Source organism: Topomyia yanbarensis, chromosome 2 (assembly GCF_030247195.1).
Source record: "Topomyia yanbarensis strain Yona2022 chromosome 2, ASM3024719v1, whole genome shotgun sequence".
In the NCBI taxonomy this organism is placed as follows: domain Eukaryota; kingdom Metazoa; phylum Arthropoda; class Insecta; order Diptera; family Culicidae; genus Topomyia; species Topomyia yanbarensis.
In genome coordinates, this window is record NC_080671.1 from 34347435 (window position 1) to 34371785 (window position 24351).

The window sequence follows — 24351 nt, forward strand, 5'->3', positions numbered from 1 at the left end:
AAATACCACATAGCCCCTTGAAAAGACCTTAAACATCCGTGCCAAAATTCACAACCATCAAGACACCATAAAATGGTCTCGATAACCCATAAATACACCAACAAATGGTGATGATGTTTTCATGGGTTGAACCCATTTAAAACACCCATGTCAAACCCCATGAGCATGGGGGTATTATGGGCTTTTCGTTTGCTCGGGTCCCGGATGTGAACCAGTATCCGCATCTAGACCAGCACCCGGATCCGGACCAGTCCCTAGATCTAGCCCATCCCCTTCCCGAGCTACACCGTTTGTTGACTAGCAGGTTCTGCAACACAATTCGTTGAAATGAAATGTACATCAACCATTATTCAACTGATTTAGTAACCAAAAAAGCGCACCAGCAAAAGTTAATGGTTATGCAACAAACCGCGGCCATTGCATGTTGCAAGTGTTGCTTGGGTTACCAGGTCCGGACCTGAACCAGGCCCAGACTTGGCGCTTAGATCCAGACAAGTGTCTGAATCCGGACCCTCGGTTCGGATACATGGATCTAAACCATAGGTCTTGCTTCCGTACATGTTCATGTTTCGAGCAATTGCTACCTTGCTGTTAACGTCCGTGATAGAAAAGAAATTTAAATTTAACAGCGACCGAACCCACCACTATCCCGCGTCGGTTTTTTCTGACTATGCTCTGAAGCTAGCCGATAGTGAGCCCATTTTCAAATACAGAATATGTCGTGTAGAGAAAATCGAAACTCGTCTTTATCCACATTGTGTTCGCTTTGCTTGACGTGCAAAACAATGATACTACACACTCCCAAACAATCTGACGCGTTAATATTTATTGTATAAGAATTGATGAAACATGAGTGCGACGCAGAGAGGATTTGAATTAAACTATATATCACAAGGCGGAATTGATAAAGCGGACTTAGCGCGGAGCGAACACTTTAAAGGTTTTCGGTATGTTTTAACCACAACTTTACTCGTAGGCAGTTCGTTTGTAAAAGAGACCTGCTCTCGTCTATTTGGTTGTTTTATGATAGGCTACACCGTTATCGGTGTTATGATTTTTGACAGCGCAGAAACGCTGGTATAAAAACTTATCTAGATCTAACAGCTCTTCCCCTTCCGATTGAGCTTGAGCTCATTCCATTTAAAAATCGACAGTAATCAATTTTTTACAATTATTACATTTATATAATTTCAAATTCATTATTTAATACTATCTGAAAGAACAGTAATTCTTTATATAACTATTTTTTTAAATAAACATTATCACTTTTCAAATTATTTGAACGGATTCTTTTTGATCGCCGCAAATCTGGTGGAGTAGAGTTCCCCTCTGCGACATGTTTCCTTTTCCAATTCATCCTTTGATCCTCCGGTGGAAATCCGTAAAATTCATCTTCGCTTTCTTCAGTACGAAGTCCCGTGTTCCGATTCGTTACCTCCGTAGAAATAACCACGTTAGGCCGAACAAACTCCCTCTCCTTCCTAGAAGTTCGAAGTTGGCTTCGATGTGCCATGACCTCTACGCTTCCAACATGTATCTGAAATGTATTGTGAGAGTACTTTTTAGTGAATGTCGCTTTTAACCATCTAGCCTGATTGTGGGGGTTGTGATTTTTATACCACACTTCCTCACCCTCGATCAGACTATCCAAAGGGTCAACCGACACCTTCGGAAGACAACCAACATTAATTGGCTGCCCAGTGTCCTCATTTGAAGTAGGTGTAGTATGAGTGTTAGTGGAAGGAATCATTAGTTGTTTTTTATATTGCTTTTTTGGATTAATCAAATCTATCAATGTTTTTGGTTTATATGCAAATATTCTCTCAGACGGAAAATGTCCATCTGTTGTCGCACAATAATTTCTATAATTAATTAAAAATAAGCTTATTTGGTCTTCTAAATCCAACTCTTTAATTTCTTGGTCCAGTAAATATTTTTTACATTTCTTATAAAAGAAATGTATAGAATTCGCTCAAACTTACAAGATTTTTTCCGAGGCCCGGAGGGCCGAGTCTTATATACCAATCGACTCAGCTCGACGATTTGGGACAATGTCTGTGTGTGTGTGTGTGTGTGTGTGTCTGTGTGTGTGTGTGTATGTAACGGACAAATTCTCATTCGTGTTTCTCAGCAATGGCTAAACCGATCTTATCCAAACCAATTTTAAATGAAAGAACTAAAAAACAGTATGAACGCTATTAATTTGTTTTTGATTCTGATGTTTAGTTTCCAAGATATGAATGTTTGAATGCGTAAAAATGGCGTTTTTTGCAGTTTTTTTAAATTATCTGCCGAAATTGACATTATAGATTAACAATTTATATGTTTTTAGACAACTTTAACAAATACCTTTCGAACAAGCTATAGATTGTTGAAATCGGACTATTATCAAAAGAGATATTTAACATTAAAGGCGGACGAAAGATTTTTATCATTTCCCATTGCCAGAAATATGACCAAAAACATGTAATCTATTATTAACGCCAAAACGGCTTATTTTAGGTCAATAGTATCTTCGGAGAATTTAATGGCGGCAATATGCCCTTTCTTTTGGTATTGTGCTTTTGCTGATTAATCTCCCTATGAGTGAGATATTTTCACAAATTTTCTTGGAAGTGATTATATCGAAATGATGTCTTCAGCAAATTTGTAGCTCTTACTTTTGCGAATAACTTTACTAAAGACTTTAAATATCTATTTTGAATACTTTAAAAGTTATGGCTTGTTGGTTGTTGATTACTCTTTCTCGCCTATTTATTGTTCAATATAGTAATAATCCATTGAAATAAGCTAAACATTATTTCGATAAAACGAATTTTGTATTTCATTTTACTATCTACAACCGCTAGAAATAATCACCGAACACTTCCAAGTTATCTGGAAGGAACTTGATAATTTATCAGTGCAAAAATGTTCATTTTTGCGAACCTTCTGACTGCAATTTTTCTAACTTATAACCATCGGATCGATCTGAAACATATCGGAAAATGGAAAGCGAAATAAATAACTCCAAGCAACGGCGTAGCCAAGAGAAGGTTTTGGGGTTTAACACCATACAACCCCCCCCACCAAACCAAAAAAATAAATTGGATTGAAGTTGAAAATTTATTGATGCAGACTGATTTAATTCAATATTACAATAACAATTATCTGATCCGTAGATTGATAACCTGTTGTTGTAAACATCATGAGGACTTTTGATAAATTGTCGGAATGGGGTCCTTCCTGATATGTAACTGATCTATTGGTCTTGATTTCACAGTTGTCTAATAGCATCAATATCAAATTCCTGCCTGAAAACATTCCAATAGAAAATTCAGAGTTGATTACAATAATAATCCTCAGATTTCTTTTCAAATTGAGCTCGCTTTTGTAGAGATGTACTGTAATAAGGGTCTTTATTTAATAGGAAGTGAAGTTGAAATTGATTTAATGTCTATGAAACATAGACAAAAAAATGCATAACTTTCAAAATTTGCTAAAAATGTTTTTGCCTTTCTCATTCACTCTAAAATTCGTCAATCCAATCGCGACCGGGAGGGCCGAGTGTCATATGCCAATCGACTCAGTTCGTCGAGTTCGGAAAATGTCTGTGTGTGTATGTATGTGTGTGTATGTGGAAAAAATGTGAACATACCGGCCCGGAGCGAGTATGCAGTGAGGGGTTGCTACTTTAAAATTAAAACTAGTTTAAAATTTCTTAACAAGTTGAAAGTTTTATGCAGGACCCGGATCTTTCTAAATGATCCGCCGCTGGTTTCAAGCGATGTTTCAGTATCACATAGTATCTCAAGATCGTGGCTGTCGATCCATTGTTCGTATGTGAAAATTGTACTGAACATGTAATATTCATTTCCACCATTGTATTGAACATAACCAGCCATGGAATCGTAGTCTGGATAAATGAGAAAAGCACAATTGCACCATTAGGTGGATTAAAACGGGTTTTTATTTTGGAAATGCGCCAAGTTGAGACGAAAACGTAATATGATTAATAACGAGGATAACACTTTCCGAATGTAGAGAGAAATTTATGAAAAATGACGATTTACATTCGACTCTAGCAGGTCCTGATCGATTTTGATGAGAATTTTATTTTTGTTGTATGACCAATTATATGTATAGGCTAAATGTTTTTTTTTTTGACTCAGTACAATATACATAACCCCTTTAGGAAAATTCAGTTTTCCCACCACAATGCATTGATTGAGGAATTTAGATGTTTTATTAACAGAGCATTAGCAATAATTCGTTTGTATGTCTATATAATGGGTCATTTTTTCGCTTTCCCATTGATTTGGTTTGAGATTTCTAGCACTGATGTTGTCCTATGCTGATTTAAGCGATTCTCTGAGTCTTGCCACTATCCCATGTAGTATGTGTTATCAAAAACATCGCGAAGCATCAAGTTCTAAATGTTCTCAAACGATATAATATCCGAAGAGAGTGATAAGAGTTATAAGAAATGTCTCATCACACTGTTAGGTGGATTAAAAGCGTTTTTAGTATATCCTTTGCTGTTCTTACCAATCTTTCAGCCTGACCATTACTAGCAGGATTATATGGTGGGCTTTTCATAACTTTTATTCCTTGTCTTTCAAGAAAATTTACAAAAGCATAAGAGTTGAATGGTGGACCTCCATCAGATACTAATACATCTGGTAACCCGAATCGTGCAAAAAATGCTACCAGTTTCTTTAAGACTTTATTGCAATCAGTACCTCTTTTCATCCATTCAACTTCTAGCCATTTAGAATAACTGTCAACCATTAGCAGAAAGGTATGATGAGAAAAATGAAAGAAATCAATATGTATTCTACTAAATGGTCTAGTAGTAGGTATCCATTTGGAAGTTATGTTCTGTTTAGGAACTACAGCCATGCCATTACAAGCATCACAGTTAGCTGCATATTGTTCAATATTCTTATTTATTCCAAACCAATATACTGTCCGTCTGGCTAATTGTTTCATTTTGATTATACCTGCATGGTTGGCATGTAAAAGTTTCAAAATTCCTCCTTGCAATTTTTGCGGTATTATTACTCTGTCTTTATACAACAAACATTCGTCGACAATCTCTAAATCCTGTTGATTTGAAAAAACATCAACAAGACGCTTGTCAATTCTTTTAGGCCAACCATTGCGCATGAATACAATTATATTCTGTAGAAATTGATCATTCTTTGTCTCATTAGCTATCTTGACGAAATCCATTGGAAATTCTTGGCTGTAATTGATACTTTTAATCAAATCAGCGTCCAGCTCATTTGGTACCGCCTGCTCCAAAGGGAATCGCGAACAAAAATCAGCGTTACCCATTTTTGCAGAAGGCCTATACTGTATATCAAATTCATAAATAGATAACTCCAAAATATAGCGTTGAAGTCTTGTTACAAAAATTGCATTTTTCCCTTCCTTTCCGAAAATCCCTACTAGTGGTTTGTGATCAGTAAATACACTAAATTTTTGTCCATATAGATATTTGTGAAACTTTTTGATTGTGCACACTAAAGCTAAAGCTTCTAAATGAAGAATAGGGTATGATTTTTGAGCATTGTTTAAAGAAAAAGATGTAAAGCAAATGGATTTTTCCACACCTTCCACTGTATGAGCAATTACGCCACCTAAACCGTAACCAGAAGCATCAGACACAACAATCAAGGGTTTTCTTGGGTCATAGAACTCCAAGAAATCTGTCGCCAAAAGAGCCTTTTTACTTTCTATGAAGGCTTTGTCACAGTTATCATCCCACATAAATTGTACTCCATCTTTCAAAAGATTGTACAAGTAATACAACTTAGAAGACAAATGTGGAATGAATTTGTTATAATAATTTATCAACCCTAAAAATGATTTAAGTTCTGTAACATTTGTAGGTATTTTAGCATTCTGAATTGTCAAAACTTTGTCCGGGCATGGCGAAAGACCCTTTTCACTGATTAAGTGTCCAAGATAATTTAGTTCTGTTACAAAAAATTTGCATTTGTCTATGTTTACTTTAATGTTTGCTTTTTCTAATCTTTCCAAAACCAAATGAAGTTTCCTGATACAGTCATTCATATCAGTTCCAGCAATCAAAACATCATCCAAATAGCAAAACACATTATCTATTCCTTCTAAAACTTGATCCATTACCTGCTGAAATATAGCTGCACTAGAAGAAGCTCCTTGGGGTAATCTATTGTAAGTATATAACCCTTTAATGGTGTTAATGACCATAAACTTTCTAGACCTTGTTGACAACGATAATTGTGTATAAGCTCCTTCTAGATCTAAAGCGCAAAATATTTTGCAACCTGATAAACTAGCGAATAAATCTTGTGCGACCGGTAATGGATAAGTATTCGGAATGATACATTTATTGATTGAGACTTTGCAATCAATAACTAGCCTTATATCATTATTTTTTTTTATTACAATTACTATAGGAGAGGCCCATTCACTTGTTTTCACTGGAGTAATAACCTTTTCTTTCTCCAATTTGTCAAGATAATTTAAAACTTTTTCCCTTAATCTATAAGGAACGTCATAAGTCTTTTTAAAAATAGGAATACCCTCTTTCAAAATCAAATCGGCTTCATAACCGATAATCGGAGTAGTAAAATCTTTCTTAAAAACATTGGCGAACTTCTTTTTGACCTCTTGAACTATCATTCCTTTGCGTTCGTCATCAGAAAAAACATTATTAATTGAAAATTTACTCGAGAAAAACTGCCTCCAGTCTGGGAAAAACACATCCAACCATGGGCGTCCGAGCAAAGGAATGAACGCATTAGTACAATTTAGTACTAACAGCTTTAAAATTGCTTCTTTTTCCCTCAATTTAACTTTAACATTTGCTTCACCCTCAATCTTCAGCTTGGCCCCATTGACAACAATCAACTGTTTGGAAGAATTTAATAAGGGAATACTAAAAGACGACAAATATTGTTCTTTCCCTATAACTGTAACGGAAGACCCACAATCTACTTCCATTGTCAGTGGTTTACCTTCCACTTCCATTTCAATTAAACAAGGATTGCTAATATTGTTAATAGAAGAAACATGCATGCATTGAAGTTCACCTGAAAAGTCCTTCTCGTCGTCGCTGTCTGTCTCCGTCCTCATCCTGTGAAAAAGATCACCCAGGCTGTTCACTTCTGGCCCCGCTGAAATCACAGAGTTTACTGCATCTTTCCTAAGACTTTTTAATTTAAAACATTTGCGCTTAAGATGTCCTCTTTTTCCACAAAAATCGCAAGAACGGGTTTCATACCGCTGCTCATCTCGACTTCTTCTATAGTCAGCTGGTTGGAATCGCACATGCTTTTCCCAATATCTGCCTTCTCTCGGCCCAGCATGACTATGGGTATTATAGGGCTTGTACCCTAAACGGCTTTTTATGGAACCTCTGCTTCCCCCTGCTTGAGGGCTCTGGTTCAGATTTCTAGCTCTGTCATATGTAACAGCAAGTTTTTCTAAAGCAGACCCACATTTCCTGCTTTCCGATTGCTTTAGTGCAGCAATTTGTTCATCACCAGCACCAATACCCAGAGTTTTCGCATTATTCCCAGCTAATTCCCAAGTCGCTATTATTTTTTCAGCGGAATCTAATGTCAATTTTGACTCATTTAGTAATGTTTTTTGCAATTGTACATCCCGTAACCCAGCTACAATACGCTCTCGGGATGCTGCCTCTTTAAAGGTCCCAAAATTACAGAATTCTGCCTGGAGCTTTACTGCCAGAACAAAATCTTCAGCAGATTCTCCCGGGTTTTGCTTTCTATTATTAAACTTGTACCTTTGAATCAGTTCAGATTCCGTCTTATCAAAGCGAGATTTAAGTTTATCAATCATTGTCTCATAGGATACATCCGACAAATTAGTCGTGGGAAACAGCAGCTTCAATTCGGAAAATACAATTGGCCCACTCAAGGTAATAAAATGAGCTTTTTTTGCTTGCTCTTTCACATTGTTCATGTCAAAAAAGTATCCCAATCGTTCAACCCAGTTAGCGAAAGAAGAACCCCTGCGATATGGTTCAATCATGGCTGCCATATTCATCTGCGCCATTTTGAATTTGCACAAAAATTATCACAAAGAAAATTCTAAAAAAACGTGAACAATGCAAACAATAGTAAAAATAGGAATAATGTAACTCACCAATAAAACTTTTCAACGGCGCCAACAATAGCGACCCAGCTTACTTTCAGCACCAGCAATCAGCAGTACCACGTTTTCCTCGTCAGCCAATCAGCCACGAAAATCCTGTTAATTAAACAAAAGAACACTCTTAGTACAATTGTCAAAAAAAATATTTCTACTAGAAATGGGTCCAGTACCCTACAATTTTGTAACCATAAATGAATATCACACTATTGAAATATTTCATGAAGGGGAAAAAAACACTTGGTCCGAAATATGTGCACCACCCTAGAAAAAATTCAACCAACAATTCGTTAATCAGAATCAATATCACTCTTGAAAAAATTGGTTGTTTTTTTTTAAAAAATTTCAATGAAAAACACATGGTCCGAAATACGTGTACTACCCTAGAAATAATCAACCAACAATTTGTTACCACTCTTGAAACAATTTGGTTTTGCTTTAAAAATTTTCCCAAAAAAAACACTTGATCCGAAATATGCGCACTACCCTAGAAAATTTAATCCAACATCCTAAAGTAACACAAAATGAATCAATATCACATTGTTGGAATAACTTATTTTCTTAAATTTTTTGCATAAAAACACTTAGTTCAAAATATGTGCATTACCGTAGAAAAAAAAACCGACGCTACGAACCAAAATGGTTAGCGAAATAATTTAACTTTTTTTTCCAAACTTGATTTTTATTTAATTTGCACTTTTTCTCGTTCAGTGTACTTACGTTTGCTGCAAGGAATTTTGCAAATCCGAACAGAAATTCGAGTAAACAAAATTCCTCAAATAAACCTCCGTTTCCGAAAAATACCTGCCGCTCCAGCGAATCCACTGGCAAAAAGCAATTCCTTTGCCGGCAGTTGCGTACCGACGGTCCAATCTGCGATGAATCCTGGGGTGATTTTCCCTCGTCTGGGAGCGTCGAAGATGGCGTCCAGCCAAGCGTCCTGTGAATGCCTGCAGCAACTTTCTATTGCTTTTATTCTCACTACACTCGCGGAACGTTTTTTTTTCTTCACACGCGCACCTTTTTCCTCGTCGCCACTAAACTATATATCACAAGGCGGAATTGATAAAGCGGACTTAGCGCGGAGCGAACACTTTAAAGGTTTTCGGTATGTTTTAACCACAACTTTACTCGTAGGCAGTTCGTTTGTAAAAGAGACCTGCTCTCGTCTATTTGGTTGTTTTATGATAGGCTACACCGTTATCGGTGTTATGATTTTTGACAGCGCAGAAACGCTGGTATAAAAACTTATCTAGATCTAACATGAATGTGTTGCCGTTTGGGGAATTTTTTGTTGGGACCGTTTAAGTATTAAACGCCTTGCTATTAGAGTATTTTTTCGTATTACCGTAAAGGTATTACGGCCGAATTTTAGACGTGCTTCTATGGTTATAAGTAATATAATAATGAACGTGGTTCTGTTCACTTTGCGTTGTTGTACCGTTGCTCCTACAACCTTAGTTTTCTTTCCCATTAAAGAAACGGTGAGAAGTTATTGTACAGCAAAGCGCAAATCTCATAAAAACACGCGAAACGCGCCAATCAGAGTTAAAAATATTCAAATTCATTGAATGAAAATTGATCATATTCAACCGCATTCATTTTCAATATTCAGTGACGCAGCTGAAAATGTCAAACGAACAAACCGTTCATTCATCCATGCAGATTTTCATTCGGCTCCGATTATTATACGAAGCGACCGTGCAGCAACGAATCAAACGCATCAAAGTAGGCCCTGGCACAATGTAAGAGATGATGATTGTTGTTTTATATGCTTTATCGACATTTGAAAACATTTTCCTAGATAATTAGTGTAATGAATATATTGTACGATATTCAACTGAATGAATAAGATGGATAGTTGAATGAATATTTTTTCTATTCACCGCGAGTCGCAACAGGTTCATTTTCAGCCGTCAACAAAGAGCTTCGATTATTTTTAACTCTGGCGCCAATTGAACCATTATACTCTTATTGTTGTTGCTTTATGTGAAGGAAGACTTCCGTTGACTTCTTAGGGAGAAATATTCCCTCGCTAAGCCGAATTTCGCTGTTCCAAAGTATTTTCGAAATAATACTCTAAATCTTCAAAAAAATCTTATTTGGGAGGCGATTAGCGGATGTGATGATTCAGCATCCTGTCACTATGCTCAAAAAGTATTGGAGTGAAATTGTGAATTTTATGTGCAAAGAGATGAATGCACGAAATTCGTCAGAGCTTCGTTTATTTAAATGAAGACAACACTTCATAAGAAGGACAATCTGATTGAACTAAAGGGACGAAGAAAGGGTGCGCACTTTCGGTATGTGAGAAGGAAAAAATATGCAAATCAAAACTATTATTCATCATTCACTGAAAATTTCAAATAATTCCAATTAAAGGCTATATTTTGGCAAGTTTCACTTCTCTACAACTCATACTCAAATTCACACTATGTAGCTCTGTTTATTGACACTCTTCATCACTTATGTACATAATCCACATTAGCGATGTACACCATATCGAATATTATCTTTCATCTCGATAAATCGCCTATAATTCTTCTTTTTACGAGCGCCGACAAGGTGGAGTGGGAGAATTTAATGTATGTGCCACAATAAGTACAGCATTATGCACGTCGCGTCAATCTGCCGAAGCAAATTTACGACCTTTCAACACACTCTCCAAGTAAGTACAAACATATTGAATCAGTGTGCGAAACTTATCTAGTGACTATGTTAAGTTAGATGATGTGACTAATGAATGAATGGCAAAGTTCCAACCGAACTATCCTGACTTGAAGCAACAATTTAATTCCATTCGTAGCAGCACAGTGGATTAACCCTGAAATTCAACACCAAAATGCAAAACAAAATCTATTTGTAAATACCGAGGGCAGCAAATTGCCCCATTCGATAATAACATAAATGGATCTCCAACGAGCCATTATAGCACGTGTAGCATATGCAATCGGAATCACCATCAGTGTCCCATGGTACGAACAAACGTACCAGTCCGGAGGAACATTACCACGCGGTGGTCATTTAATCCAACAATAATCCATTACAGCACGATTTTCGACATGTTCTGTTGTCGTTTCTCTCTTGGGTTTTTTTTTGTCGTGGTTGGATATTGATATCTTGAACAGGGATGCTTGATTTTATTTCTTTGGCAGCAGCTTCCGCAGTACAGTCGACATCCCTGCTGCAAGCGCAATTTTTATCGTACCTACGTATACCATTGATAAACATGTGCGGCTGATGTTTGTAAAACCCAAACAGCAAGCATTATTCATACCACCACCAGCACCACCGGTTACCGACAGCTGATGATGCTATTTTACGGTTATTTCGAGTTGAATGTTGAAGAAGATTTATCAATGTAAACAGTTTTTACATTTTTATATTGCCATGACCATCAATCAAGCAGTCCGGGAACTGGTCGTTTGTGGGTGTGGATGATGAACTGAAAAATCTGTAGTAAATAAATTGAAATTCGCTCTCACTTGGGCGGTTTGAGTGATAAGTGCCTATTTTATTTTTTGTTGCATCATTTTTATAAGAAAGGTTAGCGCAGATGCGAACATTCAACCTCTTACTTTCAGATGGGAATTTGGGGATTGAATTCTGCATTTGAAAAGTTCTCAATATGGTAATTTGCTCAGACTCGAACTCTAAGTGATGGTCTTCATTCTGTATATATTAGATTCGCTTGTATGACGCGGTTCGTTGAATGAACTTACCACAGCTAGGGGGATTTAAGAAATTTACAATAAATTATTTATTAAGCTAATGTATATCCGATGGATTCATTGCACACAAGTTTCAACTGTTTACTAGGAGCTTTCTTCAGTGCTGTTTGATAGCGGCAAGGTAATCATTGTGGTCTGCCGGAATAAATTCCGAGTTTTTTTAACGTGTACTTAACTAAAACTGATCAGACATATGCCCGACAATTTCATGTCTTATTGCATAAAATATACCTTAACTACCGAAGAAATAGATTTTGTGGAAGTAGCCGTTTTCTGTGCTTTCGTTTGTCGTTTATGGTTCGACCGGCGAGCGAACATATTATTGTGTTGTTAGCACCGTCCCATTGGATACCTATGAACTGCGTGAGGTATGAAAGAAATTATCTCCGATGGAGCATGGCGTCCGGTTACGACCAGACGACCGAAAGTTGGTACAACTAGTCTCCGGCGATGGCCCTTTCCTCCCCATTTCTTACATAGTGCTGACCTTTCAGGGCCTTTGTAGTTCCTAGCTTAATGCCCGAAATCCGAGTACCTGAAAAATCGGCGAATACACCGACCATCCGACTTTTATCTTGCCTGTCTCCACCAGTTTTTTGGTCACATCCACTGGTACTCGAATCGCCGTCATTTGAGTGCCTCCATATGACTTCCTAATCCGGATCGTCGCCAGTAGATCTAGGTTACACTACTTGAGCAGTGCACCTCTCAGTTCTTTTTCGAGAACGAACTCGTCCATATCCTTGCACTTGACCACGGTTTTCTGTAACACAGCTCTCACGTTCGTCCCGTTGCTTAAACATTCAACAACGAGCTCGAGCTCTTGACGGAAGGATCCTTCTTTAGCTCGAAGATCATCTTGCCTTTCTGAGTGCGCATCGTTTCAACGACATACTTTCCCAACTCTTTCAGCTCCGAGTCCTCACTCACTCTCTCGAGAAGAGCCTCGCTCGCTTTGCCGGTCAGTACATGACCCTTGTATCTCTCCCGATACGGCTTGCGTTTTTCTTCCTTTTTCTGTTTCTTCTCCATTTCTTCTTTCAGCCACCGTTTTTTTCCGCTTCGCCTGCTGGCTTTCCACGATGCGCAGGCCACATTTCTTTCCAACCTTTCTTTGATCGTTGGTGGACTCCAGCTAGCTCTTCTGATTCTTTGGATCTTCTGGCTCCCCCGGCGTGTCCCAAACTCTTTTGTTCGAGCGAGTATTACGGTGACTATTCGGTGTCTCCAAAATTTCGGTCGTTTCGTGTTCCAAGACTTCGTACAGAGCTTTTGCGACTAATTCAACTCTCATTAAGGGGAGCACGTTGTTTGGCATAAGTTTGTTTGGCATAAGTTTATCTGGAATGGGTTCATTTGGCATAATGTTCATTTGGCATAACTGTAGGTGACACTGCTTACCTTTGGCATAATGTTCATTTGGCATAATGGTCATTTGCCATAATTTGAAATGCACATTGAAGTGTCTTTTTTATTATAGAGGTTATAACCTTAGAGTCATTTGCCTTAAATCGGGTTAAAAAAATCTCTTGTTGGAAAAATCTCTGCGGGGTTGGGAATCGCACCCAGGTAAGCTGCGTGCAAGGCAATCGATTTACCAATTACGCTATTCCCGTCCCCAATTGTATTCTCTGTTATTAGGAGTTGACTCCTAATGTGGCTACACCACATCGCTTTAAATTTGGTGCTTAAACTAGTTGAAAGTCCCTATGTTTGAGTAATCCTGGCAAACGAGTGGATCACAGGTTTGCTTGCGAGGGGTCACCGCTTCCGACGGCGGGTTGGCGCCCACCAAACCTGGCGGATTCCGCTTCGGATCGTTGGTCTTTTTTTTTTTTTACAATGGAGAAGACCTTTATGTCCTAGCCCAGTACACGTGCTATTGGGTCCAATCTACCGCACGGGGTGCACTGGGGGCGTGTCGGACTCAAATGGTGACCAGCCATTAATACCGACTAAACTCCATTGGGCTCCGCCATCATTCCTCCCAGGAACTACCTCTCGGTATTACTTCTGGGGGATGGCTGTACTAAATGTACTCATTCACTCTCACTCACGCGTTCATACATCCTGTATGAGGCTTACTTGGGTGCTCTCTCAATCGCACTTTGATTCACTCTCAAACACTCCCACATGAGGCTGACTTTTGTGCTCACCTTTTACGTTCCATGCGAGGCTGACTTGTGTGCTCACCTTACTCATTCCTTGCTAGGCTTACTTTTGTGCTCGCCCTACCCATCCATGTGAGGCTGACATGGGTGCTCACCCTATCACCTGATTCACTCTCAATCGTGCCACTCTATTGTACCTTTGTCACTCCCTCTGGCATCCCATGTGGGACATTTGTCTTAGGCCCCACTTCTGACATACCATGCGAGGCTGACTTGTGTGCTCACCTTTTTCACTCCTTGCTAGGCTGACTTTTGTGCTAGCCTCTACCAACCTGTGAGGCTGACTTTTATGTTCACCCTTAACATGCAGTGTGAGACTGACTTGGATGCTCACCCTTTCACTCCTCTGCCACGCCATGAGGCATCGATAGCTTAGTTCCAACATACTACGCTACGACCCTCCCGTCTTGGCATGAGGCAGTCCACTTATACGCCTATACACTCACTCTTCTGTCTTGCTTCGGGGTGGCTGGGTTTACCCCTTACGCGGTTGCCATTCGCTGCGCCAACCTGCCTCGGCATGAACAGACCATTCACTCTTTTATTTTGCGCTTGGCCTTTTTCGCTCCAGCTAACCAATCACTAGTTAGCCGTGTCAGTCGTCTGTTGCTCGGTTCGCCAGATTACCTGTAGCCTACTGGCAATCTGGATGGTAGCAGCCGAGACTGCGTTCCACTTCTCCACCGATTGACACATCCGCTGAATAAGGGTATCAGGGGTTGTGTCCCAGCCACAGACGTCAAGCATTGCTCTTCTTTCGACGTCGAACCGATGACATACGAACAGTATGTGTTCGGCAGTTTCATCTACACCTGGGCAGTCCGGGCAGACTGGGACCTCCGCGTGCCCGAACCTGTGGAGGTACTGTCGGAAACAGCCATGGCCTGACAGGAATTGTGTCAGGTGGAAGTGAACTTCCCCATGGGGTCTTCACACCCAGCTCGATATGCTAGGTATCAGCCGGTGAGTCCACCTACCTTTCGAGGAGTTGTCCCACTCACGCTGCCATCTGGCGACCGAGGTCACCCTGGTGCGCTCGCGGGCTCCCCTATTTCCACGTAGCTCAAAGCACTCCTCATCTTCCCGAATGACCAGCCCGACTGGCATCATGCTCGCTATCACGCAGGATGCATCGTGTGATACCGTGCGGTAGGCAGATATCACTCTGAGGCACATCACGCGGTAGGTGCTCTCCAGTTTCTGTAGGTAACTGGTTACCCTCAGTGCTCTTGACCATGACGGGCCGCCGTACCTGAGGATAGATACGGCAACGCCTGCCAGTAACCTACGTCTACTGGCGCACACCTTTGAGCTGTTGGACATCATTCTCGATAGTGCCGCAACAGCAGTCGACGCTCTCTTGCACGTATAGTCGACATGGCTGCCGAAGGTCAGCTTGTCGTCTATAATGACTCCGAGAGACTTCAGACTTCGCTGTGAAGTGATCGCGACTTCTCCCACATGGATAACTGCATGTTGTGCCGACTTGCGGTTGTTGACGATAACTACCTCCGTCTTATGATGAGCGAGCTCCAGGCCTCTCGCGCTCATCCATTCCTCCACCGTGCTAATCGCGTGTTCTGCGGTTAGTTCTACCTCAGGAATTGACTCCCCGTAGACCTCCAAGGTTACGTCGTCGGCAAAGCCGACGATCTTGACCCCAGGAGGGAACTTCAGTCTCAGAACCCCGTCATACATGAGGTTCCATAGCACCGGGCCTAGGATCGAGCCCTGCGGGACTCCGGCGGTAATCGGAACCCTTTTCTGACCGGCATCGGTCTCGTATAGCAGTACGCGGTTTTGGAAGTAACTTTCCAGGATCCGGTACAGACCCACCGGTAGGCTAAGCCGGTGTAACGAGAGCGCGATGGCATCCCAGCTTGCGCTGTTGAATGCGTTCTTCACGTCAAGTGTCACTAACGCACAGTATCGAATACCTCGCCTTTTTCGTTGGATCGCTATCTCGGCAGTATTTATCACTGAGTTGAGAGCGTCCACTGTGGACTTACCCTTCCGAAAGCCAAACTGGTTGCTTGACAGACCGTCCGTATCTTCCGCGTACGGGGTGAGCCTGTTGAGGATGATCCTCTCAAGCAGTTTGCCAGTCGTGTCTATCAGACAGATTGGTCTGTACGCCGATGGGTCGCCTGGCGGCTTCCCGGGCTTCGGCAACAGCACCAGTTTCTGCCTTTTCCATCTATCGGGGAAACGGCACTCGTCAAGGCATCTCTGCATAGCTAGCCTGAACATGTTCGGGTTCGCTATGATCGCTGCCTTGAGAGCGTTGTTTGGAACTCCATCCGGCCCTGGAGCTTTGTTCATTGCTAGGGATTTAGCCACTGCGAGTAGTTCTTCATTCGTCACTGGAGCCACCATTTCGACCGTGCCCGCACTGTCTCGTAGTGCAGGTGGCCAGGGGCTTGTGGCTCGAGACGGGAAGAGTACTTCGATAATCGTTGCCAACCGGTCCGGAGACTGTTCTGGGGGTGAGGACCCCCCTTTGGTCTTGGCCATCACAATCCGGTAGGCGTCACCCCACGGATTCGCGTTGGCACTCTCACACAGGTTGTCGAAACACGCTCTCTTGCTGCTTTTAATAGCCTTGTTAAGGGCTAATTTCGCAGCTCGAAACACTTCACGGCGGTTCTCTCTTGCATCCTTAAACTCCTGTTTACTTAAACTTGGAGGGTTGATTCCTTCTTTCAAACATGAGCAGTTCTTTGTCTATATACCAAATAGCCCTTGGCTTTGTCGCATAACCGGAACCAAGGATCCGAAGCGGCGACCCATCACAAGCAAACCTATGATCCACTCGTTTGCCCGTTGTCGTTGATAAGACAGAAAGAAGGGGAGTTCTATTCCAAGAAACTTTCTCGAAGACACGACATTGCTAAAGCTAATAGTTTTGACGCAATCTAAAAAACCCTCTTTTTACTCTTTGGGATCACTGTGCTCAGCCGAGTTCAAGTTTTTTTTTCAACTTAGATGTGTCGTTTAAAATTTAGGATGAGTTTGAGTGAAATGCTCGATATTTGCGATTGACACCCTCAATAAGAGCCAGTACAGTCGTTTTTGGTACGTTTTCCTAAGTTTTTCCTCTTTTACATAATTTCCAAAGTTTATTACTTCATAATGATTCAACAGGTTTCAATCGGATGGAGTTCAGGACAGTTTCGTGGGTCATAGCTTTCGGCATAAAGTTTACTGAATTAGCCGCATTCCATTTCCACTGTCTCAATAAAGACAAACGATGTTTTTGGTGGCACTCTGTTTGGTAAACTGTTTATGAACGGTGCCGGTGGTTGAGTGGTTAGCGTACGCTCATATGAGCGTCACTTATTCCAGTTGGCCTGGGTTCAATTTCAGCCGAGGTCGTTGGGATTTTTCTGAGGTGGTAGCGTCTTCCTTCGGAAGGGAAGTAAAGTCGTTGGTCCTCGGTGCATGAGTTGATGGATCGATATCTAGTCCCTTGGCTGTGGTTTCGCTAGATAGTAGATAGGGACAGAGGGAATCTCGTTAATCCATTCATGCGCGTCACTAATTAGATGACGATGCATTTGGCTACCTTAAGAGAGTCATAGTTACTCCCGCCGTTTACCCGCGCTTGCTTGAATTTCTTCACGTTGACATTCAGAGCACTGGGCAGAAATCACATTGTGTCAACACTTGTTGAGGCCATCACAATGCTTTGTTTTAATTAGACAGTCGGATTCCCTCATCCGTGCCAGTTCTGAATTGACTGTTTATTGATGACTGCAGCACCAGCGGTTCGTGTGAACCCGGCCCGCCCGCGCGAACGAACGGAAAACCGGACGCCCCGGGTGCATTGAGGCAGAAGCCCAACACGGCCTCCACGGAGGAAGCTGTTTGCACAGTTTCAGGTGGAAAAAAACCGCCGGCAGGATTATAGCCCGAGTCATCCCAGTCTTCAGAGCCAATCCTTATCCCGAAGTTACGGATCTAATTTGCCGACTTTCCTTACCTACATTAATCTATCGACTAGAGACTCTAAACCTTGGAGACCTGCTGCGGATTCGGTACAAGCTGTTGAGAGTTTGCGTGCCCCAGTCTTCGATTTTCAAGGTCCAAGAAGAGAATATCGACACAGCAATTTAATACCATGCTCTACCAGCCTGTCCAACCATATCTCTCTATGAAAGACTTCCATGGCTAGTATGACTGTTAAACAGAAAAGAAAACTCTTCCGATATCTCTTGTTGGCTTCTCGAAGGAAAGGATTCATGTTGCCATGATTACAAAGGCGCTACCGTTTCCAGTATGCACGCCAATGCAAACGTATACTCAACAGGCTCCGGAATTGTAACCGGATTCCCTTTCGCTCGTTTAATATATACTAGTGGATGTTGCATCAACGACACACGCACAATATGTTTGTTGTATTTGGTTAAATGCTTAATATATATCAGGTTCCCCATAGAGCTTAGGATTGGCTAACTCGTGTTCAACTGCTGTTGACACGAAACCCTCCTCCACTTCAGTCATCCAAGATCTCATTCGAATATTTGCTACTACCACCAAGATCTGTGCTAGTGGCGGCTCCATGTCGGCTTACGGCAGGCACTTCAACGCACACCACCAGACCCTCCTACTCACTGCTGTCACAAAGTGCACCCGGGCCCGGGGGCCCGATGCACCACTTGTACTAGACTTGTCTAGTGGAGTCGCCTCTCTGGCGTCGGTAAAGAAGAAGTAGAATTCAATTTCTATACTTACTAACAAATGTCCTCCTCCCGTGATATTTGTTGAATGCGCAGTAGTATATACGACCTCTAGCAAAAGCAAGTATCGGACTAACCATTCCTTCCGCGATCTACGTTCGGGCCTGACCGGCGCTGATATTGATCAATAAACACTTTAGGATTACCAGGAGTAAGGTGTTTCGCTACTGCCATGCATAATTATCTACTGATTCCCTGTGCAATTTCAGTAGTCCAGATCGATAACGCAACCAGGGATGGTCGCACAAGCTCAAGCTCAAGCACTCTGTTTGGTAAACTGTTTATAGTGCTTTTGTTCACTGCGTTTACCAAAATTTTATATGGCCTGCCAAATCGGGTACTGCTAGGCGACTTTCGACAGCTGTAAAATATGCTAGTCCCTGCAACTGCGTGAATAAAGGGCCATGAATTCTGGAATAACCACGTTTTTATGACGTTATACCGAAGGCAAACAGAACATAATTATAAAATCATGGCTTTTATAATTATGTTCTGTTTCCCTTCAGTAAAGCCCGCGTAACGCTTTTATTGGTGGAAAACATTGTTTTTGTTTTGTGATCTTAAGTCATGTTTTCCGCCATGTCATTACCACATCGATTTTTTGTATGTAAACTAGGACACAACTTTAAGAACATTCCCAGCAAGCCAGCAATCTATCTATCTATCTATATATATATAAAAGTCAAAGTTTGTATGTATATGATTTATGGACTCCCAAACGGCTTAACCGATCGTCATCAAAATTTATACGTAGTAGGCATTTGTTATGGAGCGTGTTTGTGTGCTATTGGTTGGGGAATTTCTGTCCGACAGATGGCGCGTCGAACAAATTGTGTTTTTCTCCTATTTTGTTGAAAGTCGCAGCAACGCGCGATGGGTATCAGCTAGTCGTATATAAAAGTTTACAATAAGTTACAAATAATGACAGACTAAATCAAAATTACAAATAGTGCAAGCAAAAATTATGTTTTGTTGTAAGAAGTTCACATAAAATGCAAATCTGTGATCGAAATACAATGTTGACTTGAAGTTATTTATTAGTCCACTACAACTTAAAACAAAATTGTACCTGCGGAATAATAAAGACAGTTTTGAAACATTGTATAGAAATTAATTTGCAATTGGATTAAACTGCAAAATCGTTAAAAAAATAGTCACCTCCTTATAGCACTTCGCAAATTCTCTGCCAGACTACTTCAATATTTGAGCAATAAAAATGGCTTGAGTACAGAATGTAGGTAGTGATTTGTCAGGTATAGAAGGTATCATTGGAGTGCCATATTTAGGATGGATTGTGGTATTTTTAGATCGTAATCACAAAGCGATAAAAATGATCAAATTTAATCGTTGCTTGATAGTGTAGAAATAGATGAGTACATAGCGGCTATGCTGGGAATACGAAGATCTCAGGTTCGAAACTGGAAGTTAAATCCGTAGCAGGTAATTTTAATAATTGATGTTCCAGTAACTCCAACCTCACCCATGAAAAACATATCTGCCAGTGTGGGCGTAACTGTGTCTTATAACAGAATTATGAAAATTTCATCCTGATTTTTTATTTTCATATTATTTTTAAAAAAATACTTCTTGTTACCACATTGGGGACCTTAAGCTGTATAAACCTTCATGTGTGATTGTAAAGTTGACCATATATAAACTCAAAATGTTAAGCTAAATGATTTATAATGCTTCTGATGAGATCAAAATTCGTCGTAAATCACATAGTTCTACTATACCGATTTGTTGTACGTATATGGCCTCCACTTTTGTTCACATAGAAGAGATCTGTGCATTTTATACAATCAGTTCATATCGTTGAAGAGTACAGTTAATCAAATTGCAACTTATTAAAGTGAATCAAAATGTTAGCTGGGTTATTCATAACTCATGATGTTATTCATAGATTTAGGAATATTTGTTCACAAAACCAAAAAAATCTGGATACTTTCTCGTAAACTAATTCACGAAACTCGGAATTTTATTCATGCATCCATACGATCCTCGTTAACTACTTCATGATTCTTAATATATTTGTCACGGTCTAAAATCCGTGCTCGGGAAATAGTTTGCAAAATCATCAAATATTATTCATGTATTCATGAGTATACTAGTCAACATTTTCCATTAGCGTTCGTGAAATATTTCACGAAATTGTACCATAATATTCAAGTATTCGTGATCTGGTTCATGATTTGTATAATAGCCACGATTTACAATTCGTTACCGTGAAAAAGTTGACGATATCATATATGAGCTTACCATTCGTACTTGTGAAATAGTTCACAAAATCATGAAATATTTTTCATGTATTCGTGAACTGGTTCATGATTCCTTGTTTAATAGATCCGACTTACCATTCGTGCTCGTGAAATAGTTCACGAAATCATGAATTATTCATGAATTAGTGAACTGATGCATGGTCCCTAATATACTAGCCACGATTTATCATTTGCATTTGTGAAATATTTCACGAAATTATGCAATAATATTTATGAATTCGTTAACTGGTCCATGATTCCTACTACAATAGCCACGATTGACCATTCGTTGTTGTGAAATAGTACATGAAATCATAGAATATTGTTCATGTATTCGAGAACTGGTTAATGATTCCCAGTACTTGACCTAGGCTCTATCTTGCGTGCTTGTAATATTTAGAAGACATTCCTAATCATTTTCAATTTCATTTTTTTTTATTCATTTCGTTTATTTGATAGGCACAAATGCGTTAGCTTGGCGGTGCCAAATCATTTTCAATTTCATGCAACATGGTCAAGAAATTTTCACGGGAACTCTTTCACAAAATCTAGAGTATTATTCGAAGAATCGCTTTTGTTCCATGCACTATTCCATGAAATGTCAGATATGTCCAGCTGCTAGCGACCAGTAAGAGGCACGAGCAGTAAATATAAGAAAACTATTAGGACCTAGAACATCCTTATTCATTTGATAGGCATAATTCACAAAAATATAAAATCCTTTCTTTATTGTAGATATTTCAACCTTACCCCCGTTTTCGGGTTAGAAAAAACTACGCCTTGCTATACCATACCTTCGTATGACTTTAATGAGAGACCATGATATAAAAAATACATTGCGAGATATTTATCCCTTACAAGTGCAGATTTTTTTCTATTTCTTTCCTCATTTAACAGTTTTGGTTCAAACATATTTGAAGTCTATTGGATGTATTACCAATATAACTGTAATCAAGTATTGAAAAATAAGTCAAAATAATCAAAAATTAAGTTTTGGAGCTATGTAAACTTGCAGTATTATGGATAGCATCCGCATTAGGCTAAGGTTGTTACATTAGTGACGATAACTCTTTTTCGGTAACTCGTCACAATATACGAAAAAACTCTCTCGTATCAGACAGTTTCCGTAGTTGTACCTTTGATGACCTCAAGAATATAATCTTTGAAATGTATCCCAGGATTGAATATGGCTGCTTCTATATTGTCTCCCGTAATAAATAATATTAAAACAGCAACATTAATATATTCGTTGAATGAATAATAAAATGCATCATTCTTTCTTTCATGAGCTGTTCTTAAAGACATACATTTTCTTCTTCGAAAATTGCACTATGCATGAATTTAAGAACTAATCTAAGTTAATGTGCGTTATTTATGCTTTAATACAAATGAGATTGTTTTTAAACAAGCTGTTTGAACCTATTTTAGTCATATGCAATTTATCGGCTGTATGTCGAGAAATTAACGCGATCTGAGTTAGTTCCAACTTTTAGTACAATACCGCTTTTGCCGCAACGCACTCATTGTGGTATGCCAAATGTATTCCCATACAGTGGAAATTTTCGCATGCCGCTGTCATTGTATTCTATTCTATATATTCTATTTTACTTTCCGCATGCCAAGCATTCGATCTGCTGCCTTTTTTTGAGCAAAGATTTCTTCAAGTATATACAGCAGAATAAAATATTAATAAAGTTGGATCAGCTTCCAGAGTATCTCTACAACATCAAAAAAGTTCAAACATTCATGCAACCACCCGAGGCCATCACCTTAAAAAATAAGTTTCTTGGAATGATTCTTCGACAAGATAATTTATGCCTAACGTCCATTATGCCAATCGTCCATTATGCCTAACGTCCATTATACCTAACGTATATTATGCCTAACGTTCATTATGCTTAACGTCTTTATGCCTAACGTCCATTATGCCTAACGTACGTATGCCAAACGTCCGTATGCCTAACGTATTTATGCCTAATGGGGTACACCCGTTCGTGATAGAGTTCATGGAACCTGCTTATTAGTCACGCATATTCCTGTTTATATGTACAAAAACCGATAATAACCAAAGATGACAGATCGCGATAAGGCGAAGAGAAATTACGAATATCATAATAAAACGGATGATGTTAAGAACATCAGTTACATCACTCCACGTGTCAAATTCGAAAGTAATTAATTAAGCAAAGAAATTACGAGAAACATGATTAAGATCCTAAAATCAAGAACATAAAACCATACCATTTGTGACAAAAATGTGAAAAATCGTGACTAAGATCTTGAAATTATGAAAATAAATCACTCTAATCGTGACTAAAATCTCGAAGCAACGTGAATAAAAATTACAAAAATCGACACTAAGATCCTGAAATCATGAATATAAAACACAATACTTGTGATTAAAATATCAAAAATCGTGACTAAGATCCTGAATTTATGAACATAAATCACTTTACTCGTGACTAAAATATCACGAAAACGTGAATAGAAACTATGAAAATTGTGACAAAAATCCTGAAAACATTAATATAAATCACATAACTTACTCAAAAATCGTGACTAGTATCCTGGAATCATGAGCATGAATCACTCAACTCATGACTAAAATACCACGAAATAGAAATCCCGAAAATTGTGACTAATATCCTGCAATCATCAACATAAATCACGCTACTCTGTCAGAAAAATCTGATAGCAAACTCATGAAAAATATAACGATAACTTGATGAGAAATCACAAAAATCGCCAATAAACTCCTGCAATCATGAACATCGTTTAACTGCCGTTTGTGTATTCCCAAATTATGAACAAGGATCACAACAAAAACTAAACATCTCTAGAGAACAACCACAGTAACCCTACCAAACTTTCGAATGTAACGCCATGTATATACTCGACGAGAACTAGTTTTTTGGAAACAAAAATAGTTTCATGAATACGAGATTTATTATTCATAATTTCAAGAACTTGGTCACGGATTTCGTAAATTTTGTTTTCATGAATTCATGAACGGATTTTTTACGTGCGACAACTGCAAATCTTAGTGGATGTAAACAATATACTCTAAAGAGAAACTGGGCAGATTTGGTTCATTCCGGTCAAATATGAAACATGTACCACTAGTTTGAAAGTGTCGCAATATATAGCGACTCACTTTTTACTGTATTCAAGTTACCGTACTATTTGTATTTTTGTGTTTCAAACTCACCTCGTCAGTAAATAGCACCAATATGGAGCTAAGTTAAACGATGTAACAAATTTCGCATAAAAAGCCGCAAAACTTTCGATATTCGCATAAAAAAGT

At 39.5% G+C, this 24351-nt stretch overlaps 2 protein-coding genes across 4 annotated transcripts in view; one reads left to right on the top strand and one right to left on the bottom strand.

The window, feature by feature from the left end:
* The window catches only part of LOC131682539 (transient receptor potential-gamma protein), a 526333-nt gene that overhangs the window by 64133 nt on the left and 437849 nt on the right, over window positions 1-24351 (top strand). The gene's annotated exons all lie outside the window — the stretch shown is intronic.
* LOC131682541 (uncharacterized) lies at window positions 924-9399 on the bottom strand. Its single transcript, XM_058964102.1, has 3 exons — window positions 8143-9399; window positions 7065-8087; window positions 924-1537 (listed from the first exon to the last, which is right to left on the bottom strand). Exons 2-3 carry the CDS (start codon window positions 8050-8052, stop codon window positions 1482-1484), a joined length of 1044 nt encoding a protein of 347 aa, XP_058820085.1. The 5' UTR covers window positions 8053-8087; window positions 8143-9399; the 3' UTR covers window positions 924-1481.